We start from the raw sequence: 13,083 nt of genomic DNA on the forward strand, positions 1-13,083 counted from the left end.
CCTGCAGTCTATGGGCACGTGCATTTGTTGACAACAATTATTGACACTTTGATTGACATTTTTAGTACTATTGTGTGAGACACCGTGTTTTTTCAGGGCTGTCACAAACAAACAAATACGTGTGTTTTGTTTGGTGTTTGGTGCGTTTGACTTTAATAATAAGATATTTACTTTGGCTTGAGACACACTCCATCTCTGTAGAGGGCAGTAGAGGGAAACAGTGGTGGAAACAGTGCGAGCGGAGTCGTGAAACCTCTGTAGAAGGATGCAATGTTAGCATAGCCGACTACCGACAAACTAATTTATCAGTCGTTGCTAGTGTTGAAAATGAAATTGGTGAGTGATTATGGCGTAATCAATGCAGCCAAGTCAACCGGCAGCTGTCTATAACAATGCGTCACTAAATGTTTCAGGTTATGTGTAATAATAACAGCCCTATTAGCTTAGCAGGTAATAGCCATTTGCTAATATAGCTAATTGTCTCATCCACTGTGGCTAACGTGAGCTCTGCAGCTAAAAGCTAGGTTAGGTATGAAAATGTAGCCAGTTGGTTAATCTGATGCTGGTAAATGGAGCACTCAGTTCTTACAGTGAGATTAACCGTGTGTGCGTGTGTGCGTTTTTCACAGACCTACAGATTGACAGTATCTCCTGACTGGACTGAATGTCATGTGCTGTTTATTCCTCAGCTGTATCTGTCATGCATTGTGTTGCTGGCACACAGTGTTGTTGTTGTTTTTCCACGTTTGTCTAATGCGTGACTTTCCTTCCATGTCTTTCAGTATTGTCTGTCTGGTCATCCTACATTGCCTTGCAATGTCCTCAAGTTCAAATCCACCACCATCATGCTGGACTGTGGGCTGGACACCACGTCTGCCCTCAACTTCCTGCCCCTTCCTCTCGTACACAGGTGAGCCACTGGAATCAGTTGTACTGCCTTTAGTCTTTCATTCATTTATAGGTGGCAGAGTTGCCATTGCCAGGTTCAGGGAGTGTTCCTGTGGAGGAGTTTCAGTATCTTGGGATCTTGTTCACGAGTGAGGGAAGGATGGAGCGTGAGATTGACAGGTGGATCGGTGCAGCAGCAACAGTAATACGGTCGCTGTATTGGTTTGTCGTGGTGAAGAAGGAGCTGAGCCGAAAGGTGAAGCTCTCGATTTACCGCTCAATCTACGTTCCTACCCTCACCTATGGTCATGAACTTTGGGTCATGACCGAAAGAACGAGGTCCCGGATACAAGCGGCTGAAATGAGTTTCCTTCGCAGGGTGGCAGGGTGCTCCCTGAGAGATAGAGTGAGGAGCTCTGTCACCCGGGAGGAGCTCAGAGTAGAGTCGCCGCTCCTCCACATCGAGAGGAGTCAGCTGAGGTGGCTTGGGCATCTCTATGGGATGCCCCCTGGACGCCTCCCTAGGGAGGTGTTCCAGGCATGCCCCACCAGGAGGAGGCCCCAAGGAAGAACCAGGACACGTGGGAGTGACTGTGTCGCTCGGCTGGCCTGGGAACGCTTCGGGATCCCCCTGGAAGACCTAGAGGAAGTGTCCGGGGAGAGGGAAGTTTGGGCGTCCCTGCTCAGACTGCTGCGACCCAGCCCCGGATGAAGCGGGAGAAGATGGATGGATGGATGGATGGAGAGTTGCCATTGCTCTGAGTCATGATGAGTTTTTCTGTTTGTTCTTTTTCAGCCCTAGACTCTCCAAGCTACCTGGTTGGGTCTCTAAGGATGGAACATTAAACTTGGAAAAGGTATGACAAACAGTTTTTGTTGCGTTTAGCTCACTCAGCTTTTAATCTGCATCTCAACTTCAACACTTGTTTGGTTGTTGATTTGTTTCTCTTTCTGTCTACGCCTGTAAAGTGCAAACCTAATAAGATTAGTCTGTGACAAAGAAATGACTATTTCTGACCATCTTTCTAGGAGCTGAAGGAATGTGCAGGAAGAGTGTTTGTTGACTCACAGCCAGAGTTCTGTCTCCCTGAGGTAGACTACACCACCCAGCCACCACACATACAGTATATTCAGCTAAAGGGCATTTCTTATGTCTTGCTAAAAACATCAGTCAAGTATTTCAAATGCTGAAGGAAATTATAATGCAAATGCAAACAAATGCTTTACTTAGAATAATAAGGCATTGAAATAAACTATTTCCCATTTATATTGGCCACAGAGAGAACTGCTGGATCTATCTACCATTGATGTCATCCTGATCTCCAACTACCACTGTATGATGGCCCTGCCCTACATCACCGAACACACAGGCTTCACTGGGACAGTGTACGCCACAGAGCCCACCCTGCAGATTGGCAGGTAAGGAGATACAATCAGCCTGTTTTATATTCATTTAGAGGACAATATTCATGTTATTTTAACACTGCTTTCCTCATTTATCATGGTTTTGTAAAAAGAGATCGTGTAACTTTAGTATTTTTAAGTTTGAAGAATAAAAGGAACAAAAACAAAAATATTATTTTCCTCAGACTGTTGATGGAGGAACTGGTCAACTTCATGGAGAGAGTTCCCAAAGCCCAGTCTGCCACCTGCTGGAAAAACAAAGAAATACAAAGGTACGTAAATGACTGTAGAGAAAAAGTAAGAAGGTAAAAGGAGAAGTGGATCTGTGGGTGGTTGTGGAAAAATAAAAAAAATCATATTGGAAAATGCATTTTTATTTGAAAATATAAAATGTAATATATAAATAACAATTTTTACCTGTAGTTTTTTTTTTCTCTCTTTTCTGTTTATCTCGCTTGCTTTGGTTTTAATTTGCAGTTTTATTTAGTTAATTTCCAGTTACCTTTCAGTGGCATTTAACATGATCATGATACAAAATGATATGAATGAAAACATACTTTTATTATATCAGGATGCTCCCTGGGCCTCTGAAGGATGTGGTAGATGTGTGGACGTGGAAGCGATGCTACAGCATGCTGGAGGTCAACTCTGCCCTCAGCAAAGTGCAGCTTGTGGGCTACTCACAGAAAGTGGTAAGAACCTGTTTTCTGCTATGCTGTGTGCACAGGCATACAGCACACAAACACAATACTGACTGAGACAGACATCAGGCCTGAGTTAATACAGCCCATCAAATCAGCCATACACTGTGACTGTATGATTAATTATTATACTTGAACATGCTACTAAAATAGCTGAATCTGTCCTCTTTTCGCTCTATTTCTGAGCTCTCATGACAACCTTTTCCTTTCTCCAGGAGCTGTTTGGAGCTGTACAAGTCTCCCCCTTAAGCTCTGGTTACTCACTGGGAAGCTCCAACTGGATCATCCAGTCTCATCATGAGAAAGTTTCCTATGTGTCTGGCTCATCCCTGCTCACCACACATCCACAGGTAAGTCAACAATTCTTAAGCTGGAGAAAATTACACATGGGGCCTGAGGAAGACCTGCAGTGACCAAGAATGCAGTACGAATGTTTGACTTCACCTCAGGTGTGTGTTTGTAAAATGCATTTAAAATTAACATGCGAGAGTCTTAAAGGCTCTCCAAACAGAGAAGAGCAAACTCTCTTGTTGAATTCCAGTTTTCCGTTAGTCATGGTGGTAGAAAATGGGGAAAATAAGCTCTTTTGTTTATTCCAGGATACACTTTATGGCACACAGGGGATACATTGACAAAGTTGTTTATTGATGTCTTGTTTCAGTCATTTAAAGAGGATTTTATTGTTGTAAAGGTATGTCTGGCCTCCCTGTCCAATAGAAGAACAAGATAGACCTTGAACAGAGAGCTTTTGTCCAGTCAGGTCAGGAAAGCGATCTGTAAGTGTGTTTTTGTCAGAAAAAGCAGGAAGTGAGAGAATTTGGAGGTGTACTACGCACCGAGTGCAACATAGCCAGGCTTTGTTTTGTGTGAGCTGGCTCGACAAAACCTAAAACCCAGTAAGAGATGATGGTATCATGACGGTCGTTACCATCTTTCCTTTGTTAGTCCAGGTTTTCTTCATCAGGTTCTCTCAGCTTTTCTGTACAAAGGGCACTCTCAGTGCACATGGTCAAGCTCTTTAATTTTAAACTTGATCCAGGATATTAAAACATTACCTAGGAATTACATGTAGGTCTGACACTGTCCCACAGTGAAGGATACGGGGAAATCACATCAGTTTTTCAGCATAGGATGAATTTTATTGATTGAATAATATCTGGGATATTACCAATAGAATAATCCGTTTTCCAATGGGTGTTCTCTTATTATCACTCTTTTAAGTATGGATGATTTCCTGTAACATCTAAAGTGTTGATATTACCTGAAGCAAACTGGGAAAAAAAAGATTTTCTTGTCCTTTAATAAAGCTCACCGGAGCGTTTTCACAGGGCTGGTGATAATTTAAAGTATCTCCTTATCTCTCTCCCTCTCAGCCCATGGACCAAAGCTCCCTTAAGAACAGTGATGTTCTGATTCTGACAGGCCTCACCCAGATGCCCACCGCCAACCCAGACGGCATGCTGGGAGAATTCTGCAGCAACCTTGGTAGGTTTAAATGTAGAGGATAATCTTAAATGTCTTGATAGACGTTTCTGGATTCAGATACTTTGTTGTAGTATAAATATATAAAAGCTTTTGTCAGTAAATACCTGTTGTTTAATTTGTCATACTTCCCTGAGGCTTTGTTTAAAGTGACCGAGGAATCGTATTGTCTCTGTCTTTGTTGAATCAGTGATGTAAGTATTTGTTATTCATCTGTGCCTGCAGCCATGACGATTCGAGCAGGAGGCAACGTTCTCGTGCCGTGCTACTCCTCAGGAGTGATCTATGACCTGCTGGAGTGTCTGTACCAGTTCATTGAGAGCGCCAACCTGGGGACCACGCCCTTCTACTTCATCTCACCTGTCGCCAACAGCTCGCTGGAGTTCTCTCAGATCTTTGCTGAGTGGTGAGGAGCTGTCCGTTACTTTACAAATCTGTCATTGTGCATTAAACATCCATTAAAATGAATACATTTTGTTTGCTTCAGTTTGCACAGAGTTGCTCAAGAGAGCTCAGTGTTTGTCCTGTGATTCATTATACATTCAAATCGGTGCAGATGCAACAGCCAGTGTTAGTGTTGAAGTCAAGCATTTACTGTCCCTGAGTGCAGCAGTGCAGTGTCTGCTGCGTCCATTTTCTGCCAGAATGGTGCATTGCAGCAAACACAAGTCATCTCTATGAAACAGCTGTTTTTTTACTTGATTATAATGTGAGTTTAAGACGTGTAAATGCAGTCAAAAACAAACCGTGCTTGTTTCCAGCAGTGATACTGTGCTTGTTCTCAGACACCTGCTGATTGCTCTCCAGGATTATTTTGTGATGTTCTCATTCTAGGCTTTGCCATAACAAGCAGTCAAAGGTGTATCTCCCAGAGCCTCCATTCCCTCACGCAGAGGTGAGTCCTGCTGCGTTTCTGAGATAGTCGATAGCTGTAACTCCTGATTATCTGCTCGCAAATGAGCACTGAAGCCAGTCAAAAGCTTGGAGAAGGTTTCTGAAACCACATGCAGTTATCAGACATCAGTACATGACAGTGTCTATATTTACATGCACAAAATGTTACAGCTATTTTCCCTTATTCTGAGAAGAACAGTAGCCCTATTAAGCTGTTTACATGGCGATGAAAATGGATGTTTCACTAATATCCCATTGACATGCAGCCGTGCACACCCTGACTGATGAACACACTACACCCTCCTTCCCTCAGTCGTCCAACCAACCCCTTGAAAAGGTCGGCACTGCGATATTTGTGCATATCCAAAAACCTGTTGATAGTATTCTGATCAGAGGGCTTGTCTTATGTGCATGCGTCTCTAACCCAGGCTTGTAAACTGTTGGTTAGGTAGTCTGTGTCCAACACGCAGAGCTGACCGCAAACAGACGAGAGACATATTCTGAATGTGCTGCATGTCCAAAGAAAGGTCCTAAGACACAAATAATATTAACATGTCCTGCATGTCTTCATTGGAAAAATGCTCCATTTGGAGGAAGGTCTAATTCAGAAAATCTGATTAAAATATGCTGTTTAAATGACCCTTGTGAAATTTGGAATATCATCATATTTGAAATAAGCGTGGGATATTAGTGGACATGTAAATGTAGTCACTGTTCGCTGTAAACGCTACAAAGAGACACAAATCACATGTCAAAATCCAGTGAGATACCAGTGTTAACTACATTTGGAAAGTATGTTTTCATTTACATTCTAGGTTGATCAGGAGACAGTATTTTACATTAGAGAAGATCTTGAAATCAGTAATCACTTGAAATCTTTTTCTCTATCCATATGTTTGGCTCAAATTGACAATGAGCAACACTTGATGTTGAGCTCTGTCAGAGTAAGCAGCAGCAGAGGATCTTCACGCCTTCTCCTTCATGTACCGCTCATGGCCAGACCAGCCATGAGTGTTTTAATGGTGTTTTGAGCCGGTGAGTGCGAGTGCCGGACGCAGTAATGTCGACTGCTCCCTTGCAATTCCTGCATTGTTGTTTCAGCTCATCCAGACCAACAAGCTGAAGCACTACCCCAGCATTCATGGTGACTTCAGCAGCGAGTTCCGTCAGCCGTGCGTGGTGTTCACAGGTCACCCGTCTCTGCGCTTCGGGGACGTGGTTCACTTCATGGAGCTGTGGGGCAAATCCAGCCTCAACACCATCATCTTCACTGGTAACTCTTAACTGTATTCCAGGCACTCCTCTATCACACACACGATATGAATGGAAAGATGTCGTCCTGTTCTTACAAAGCAAAAGCTACGTGTCTAAAAGCCTCTTTGGCTTCTCTTTCTTGACACCAGAGCCAGACTTTTCTTACCTGGATGCTCTGGCTCCCTACCAGCCGCTGGCTATGAAGTGTGTTTACTGTCCCATTGACACACGGCTCAACTTCCACCAAGTATCCAAGCTGCTCAAGGAGGTCCAGGTATGGCCAACACCTGTTACCATCCCATTTGTAAATATCCCAAATGTACTATGAGCACAACAGTGGCTGTTGCAAGTAAGCACAAGTAAGCAAGAAGTGGATTGCAGCTACATGAACTGATTTTAAAAGCTTGAGTTTATAGAGAGAAATTTCTTTTTTATATTTGCCATTTTTGGCTCTAAGGATGACAAAGCCACTCTGTCAGTCATTCCACGGGCACAACATCGAATGTAAACGAAAACATGGCTGACGGTGACCAACGGATCCTGTTTGTTTGACAGGCACACGCACAGTTGAACCGTCAGCAGAGCAGCTTCTTTGCATACGTAAAGGAAACAGAGGAGGATAAACGACACGTGAAGGAAGACGCCATTAAACATTTGAATATGTGAATATTTCATTCACTAATACAAACACTGTAGTCTACACATGCATCCTATGATTGACATGTGCAGAGGAAGAAATGAATTACATGACACTGAAACTAAAATGAATGTAAAATCAATAGGATGAACATATTAAATGCAGACAAATATACTTTATGTTGCCTTTTAGCCGCTAGTTTACCATTTACTGCGTGCCCTTCCATAGGCGCTGCCATTGTTATGTGATGTCACATCTGCAGCATTAGCCTTGTTCTTTATTTCAAAGCGTCTGATTGTTTCTTCTGAGGAAGCAGCAGTGGAGTTTAATTGACCGTGTGTAGTCTGTTTACCTTCAGTAAAAGCAGGCTCAGACTGGAACATGGTTACAGCACGTTCGTTACCTCAAAGGACTCTTTCGGCCTCCAGGGTTTGACCGCTGACTTGTGTATTTGCATCCTGCAGCCGCTCCATGTGGTGTGTCCGGAGCAGTACACCCAGCCTCCACTGACCCAGTCCCACCGCTCTGATCTGATGCTGGAGCTGCAGCCCCCTCCCATGCCCTACAGACGCTGCTCTGTCCTCAACTTGCCCTTCCGACGCCGCTATGAGCGCATCTACATACTGCCTGAGGTGAGTCACATGAATATATTCTTCTTCAACTTGTCTGGTTAAAAGAACGCTAACAGACTGACAATGTTGAATAAAAGATAAAATCAGTACCTTTGGAAACAGCTGGTGAGTGCACACTTTGAAGTCTCTCATGTGTGGGCAGGAGACAATGACATATGGTGTATAAAAAGCTGGAATTAAAGAGAAGATTGGATTATGGAAATGCTCCTGCCTGAGAACAGGTGGCCAATTTTCTAGTCTAAAAGTCAGATTCTTCTCTTCCTAGCTGGCCAACTCCCTGGTGCCCTCTGAGATTAAACCCGGCATCTCCCTGGCAACAGTGTCTGCAGTGCTGCACTCCAAGGACAACAAACACACGCTGCAGGTGTGTGTGCGTCTTGTGAATTTCTAACACAAAATAGGTACATGAATGTGGAAATACGGACGCCATTAGCTGAACTGAATTGACTTCGATTAAAGTTTTTCCTCTCTTGTGTTGCCAGTCGGTGCCCAAACCCCCTCCAATGCCCCCCAGCAAGAAGAGGAAGCGGGTCCTGGAGGAGCCTCCAGTCATGCTGGCCCCCAAACCTCTGCTGAGTGGAGCCGTGCCTCTGGACGCCTTCCTGGCCACATTACAAAAGGTGTGACAGCTGCAGACAACCGTGGGAACCTCAATAATGTTTTTATAATAGCCATCAGTTGGCATTTTTCCCTGCTTTTTTATAAGATGGATGTTTTGCCTGACACAAATATTCATCTATATCTATAAAATCAGCATTTCTCTCCTCCCCCCCGCAGCACGGTATCACAGAGGTCAAAGTGGAGGAGACGGCAGACGGACACATCCTGCACCTGCAGGCGGAGGACACTCTGATTCAGCTGGAGGAGGATGGGACGCACATCGTGTGCGACAACAACGAGCCGCTGCGCACCTCACTGAGAGACCTGGTGCTGCGCTTCCTGCAGAAGCTCTGACCCGGATCCTCTTTGCGCCTCCTTGTTGGTTTTTCTGCCTCACTGGACTGTGGATCGCCACAGAGACGGTGTTGGAGAGAAAGGACATGACCAACAGCTGTGAGCTGTCCACCTCAGTCAGATTTAACATTTACTCTAGCTTTACTGTAAAGTCCAGTTATATTTTGTGAAATAGTATTTTGTATTAAAAGATTTTTCAAACTTCTTACAGATCACCTCAGTGACTCTTTCAACTAATATAGTGAAACGTAAATGAAAGCTCTGAGGTCATCAGTCATGAGCTTGAGTTTTCCAAAGGAGGAAGTGAGAAAAGATGTTCAACAGAAAAATGTCACACGAATTTCACAAAAGTGAAACCTGGACTTTTCCCTCCTGTCAAGTCAGAGAAACATGGCACCTCACGTCCCCAGCATGTTGACGGTCGTACAAAAGAATCCACATCGCTCGTTATTTGTCACAAAATATTTAATGGGTGCAGGGTTTACATGCAGCTACAATAGATTCAATAATATGCTTTCAATATACAATATCTTACAGGGCACTATGTGACCACTGCTTTGATAATACATCTGAGTGCAGCAGAAGAACATCCCCATCCCTCGAAAAAACAAAACACTTCCTTCAGTGACAAGTGAACAAATACCACAGACTTAAATACAACTGCTTGTTTATCCAAACGCGTTGGAAATCGGTCGTCGAGGTACATTTTTGTTGCGTTTCGGCAGGTGAAAACAGAAGACGCACGGGATATGTGGCTCCCAGCAGGAAGAACAAAGGGGGGACAAAGGCGTCGGTTCGATCGAAGTCATTGATGGTGCGTGTGTGTAACGAGGTCAGAGAGGCGTGGTCCATGTCTGCAGTCACCTCCAAATTCAGAAAAGAGATGTCATTGGCCGGCTGTTAAAAACATCTTTATATTATTATGAACCCACGTGAGTTTTATTAATCCCTAAAGTAAAAACGTCAGTAGTGTCCCCTCTTTGTTCTTCCCTCTGGTTTTGTGGCGATAGGCAGTTCAGGTTTCTATCAAATCTCTCCCTGGTGTGAACCAAGCAGCATTATAAAGATCTTAACTTAGCCTTGGTGCACCTCAAGGCTCATTTTATTTAAAAGCTCTGTGGCTTGGGGATAAGAGGTGGACAGTAGTAGTAGTTGTAATGTTTTTTTTACTAGATTCTTTGAAAGGTGGCATTGAGAAGTGGTGAATCCAGATGTGATAGAAAAGTATTCAAAACACAAGTACGAGAGAGATCAAAGTTTTCCTCCATGTGATGAGATATTAAAGCTGCTATAATCAATGGATCAGATGACTATGCGTAATATGAAAGGGGTCAATCCTAACAACACCGGCCTCTGCAGCCACATACAGCTTTATTGCATCTTTCACCTCATTGTTTTGGTTTTCTGGCCTGTAACTTTTATTTTTGTCTACAGGAGGCAGCTGCTGTCAGCACAAAAAGCTCTGATGAACACAGTGTACGCTACCCGCCCAGCACCGAATGGCAGTCAGAGAAAGTCAGCAAATAGCTAGTTGAGTATTTTGCAGCTGAAGAGACTTCTCAGGAGCTGATGGAGACCCAGTGAATACTGTCAGTGTTGTGTTTGCAATGCCCCCCAATGGCCAAACATCGTCACTGCAGCTTTGAAGAGAAGATGAGAAATGTGAGGAGAAGGTCAGGAAAACTGGATTTTGGATCTTTGTGACGACACCGTCCACTCTTTTTTCATCTGCTTTCTTGTTGTGCCTTGTTGGCCAGAAGGGTGAGTCAATTTTGCCCATGGCTGCCTGGAGAGTTGATTTATCTGTGATCATCTGAGTGAGGGGGGGTCAACCTGATAAATGTGTCCTCTGTCTTGTCAGCTGTTTGAAGTTGATCCTCTTCCTCTACTTGGATTCCTTCTCAGCGTTCAGCAGTGCAGAGTTGATGCCCAGCTTCTTCAACTCATCCACCAGGTCTCCGTTCTGGTGCATCTGGAGCAGGATGTCACAGCCTCCCACAAACTCACCGTTGAGGTACACCTGAGGGATTGTGGGCCAGTTGGAGAAGTCTTTGACTCCTGTGGAAGGCAGACGGTGTTGATGTCACAGTCAGATTTAAACTAAAGCTAATACTACATCACTACAGGTGGTAAGAGCATCATGGGAGGTGGACTAACATGACATGTCACTTAAGTGACGCCTTTTGGCTACACCCTTTGGCAACAGTAATTTGTATAATCTAAACAGAAGAACTGAGTAATTAGCATGAGCAGTGATAGCCACCATGACAGAGACTCAAACTTAAGCAATGGCAAACAAACCCCACACCAGCACCTACTCTGTTTCATCAAGTGATCTCATATCGCCCCAGTAAAATGTGCATGTGTTTACACACAGTGACTCAGCATTAAACTGAATACGCAGTGGCAGCCTGAATTCATTTATTAAGTTGGTCACATTTGATTCACGCTAGAGTTTGTTTAACTACAAAACTCTTCTGCTGTCACTCCTTTAAGGGTCATGGCCACTGATCATAATAATAACTGTGTAATGCCTTACACTGTGATATCAGAGACAGTTGTAGTGCGCTACTGAGTCTGTTGAAAAAGTTGCGTAATTACAAGAACTCCAGCTTTACGTGTTCCCCCTCAACAGCCTGACACACTGCTGAAACGCTTCCATTGTTTTATATCATTGTATCAACACCAGTGACGGCACTAGACTAAAAATAAGATATTTTCCACTCATTCTGAGAGTAAATTCTGAGCTTTTGCCACAACTAACATCCTGCCTCTGTGACCTCATAGATTCAGGCCCTGGGAAATCAAAAGGACACAATGAGACTCAAACACTCAAGCTTTCCTGTTCTTCCCATTCTGAAGACACTGCATGAATGCAGCATATGGAACGCTCACACAAGCACAATAGTGCATTGTGGGACACTTTATTTAATTTACGGCTATTCTGCATTGTATTAAGTAAAATATGTGCACCGTGGCCTTTATTTGCTGTTCTTGGACAAGAATTTGTATCTCATACCCTACCTGGACTTAAATCCCCCATAAACTGGATGGTGGGTGTATGAAAGGGTGTGAGTCACCTTGACTCTGTCATATGTCACCGCTTTACATCACACTACTGCTGCAACATAAGCCTCAATCGACAAAATCCCATTAAAGGCCGGTGCTGATGTAACTACAAGAAACATAGCCTTGACCCTGAAGTACAGCCATTATTAAAACAACAGAAATGGCTCCAGGTATGGCTGGATGAGCTGCTAAAAACACACATGTCCATACTGATGGTGACACCCGTTTGACTGTAAGGACCCCACCCTTTGGTCCTGCTGCAGGGCTCAGATAAAACCTGAACCCTGGGAGATCTGTAAAAGTAGCCGTTGACAAAAGTCTGATATGTCAAAGGTGTAAATGTGCCAATAAATAACGTGTTAACAAGGAGGACAGGTGAAAGAGGCCATGCTCACAACACAGGTTTCATCAGATACAAGCATATAGTTTGGTTGCACTTTAGGCTGTCAAGCTGGAAACTTTGAGCTGAAAATGATAAGTTCGTGAAAGGTGACGACTTGTTGCTGTTACGTCATGAACAGCTTCCTCACCTTGTCTGAGCTCCTGGTCCTCCAACACGTTGTACGCAGCGTAGTCGTCCACCCCGTGCATCCGCAAGATCTGAACCACGGCGTTGCTGAAGCCGCACATGGGCTGTGCCGGCGTCCCCTTCATGAACACCACCACTTTGTCCTTCTTCACCATCTCACCAAGGTCTCTCTGGCCGTCCGACGCCGCGCACAGGAACCGGGCCGACGTCGACCTCACGGGTCCGCCGGCTTGTATCGGTAGATAGACCGCCGCCCCCGACCGCAGACACCTCGAAGTAGATCTAATTAAACTGTTCATGATCTTCGGTAGACTCTAGTTCAATATGAGAAGAAATATTGTTGAAAATGACTCGTCTGCTGCTGTACAAGCCAGAGGAACACCAGTTCGTCAACACTCTTATCTCTCGCGAGAAGGGGCGGTACATGGCCATTGATTGGACGGATGCGCCCAAACAAATTGTAATCTGCTTTGCCATTGGTCGATGTTAAGCGTCAAGTTAAACGTCAGTTACACAAGCTAATGCTATTCAAAGTGACATTATATACACATAACTATATACATATATACATCATATATTATAAAGTAATATTACCACAGCCATTGCCACATACTTGATCACAAACTGTTGCGTATTCTT

The 13,083-nt window shown here is 44.0% G+C and overlaps 2 protein-coding genes across 2 annotated transcripts; one reads left to right on the plus strand and one right to left on the minus strand.

Annotated features, from left to right (window-relative positions):
- The first annotated feature begins 206 nt into the window (after positions 1–206).
- ints9 (integrator complex subunit 9) lies at positions 207–9,050 on the plus strand. Its single transcript, XM_070987222.1, has 17 exons — positions 207–336; positions 783–910; positions 1,685–1,745; positions 1,918–1,980; positions 2,168–2,307; positions 2,478–2,564; positions 2,864–2,984; positions 3,209–3,343; positions 4,367–4,478; positions 4,701–4,881; positions 5,310–5,370; positions 6,471–6,642; positions 6,773–6,897; positions 7,725–7,892; positions 8,158–8,256; positions 8,375–8,512; positions 8,670–9,050. Exons 1-17 carry the CDS (start codon positions 328–330, stop codon positions 8,844–8,846), a joined length of 1,977 nt encoding a protein of 658 aa, XP_070843323.1. The 5' UTR covers positions 207–327; the 3' UTR covers positions 8,847–9,050.
- A 249-nt stretch (positions 9,051–9,299) lies between these two features.
- On the minus strand, positions 9,300–12,864 carry glrx5 (glutaredoxin 5 homolog (S. cerevisiae)). The gene is made up of 2 exons (XM_070987149.1): positions 12,446–12,864; positions 9,300–10,904 (listed from the first exon to the last, which is right to left on the minus strand). The coding sequence occupies exons 1-2, from the start codon at positions 12,741–12,743 to the stop codon at positions 10,732–10,734; spliced, it is 471 nt and encodes a 156-aa protein (XP_070843250.1). The 5' UTR covers positions 12,744–12,864; the 3' UTR covers positions 9,300–10,731.
- Between the last annotated feature and the right edge of the window lie 219 nt (positions 12,865–13,083).

The sequence above is a fragment of the Chaetodon trifascialis genome, chromosome 19 (genome assembly GCF_039877785.1).
Source record: "Chaetodon trifascialis isolate fChaTrf1 chromosome 19, fChaTrf1.hap1, whole genome shotgun sequence".
NCBI lineage: Eukaryota > Metazoa > Chordata > Actinopteri > Chaetodontiformes > Chaetodontidae > Chaetodon > Chaetodon trifascialis.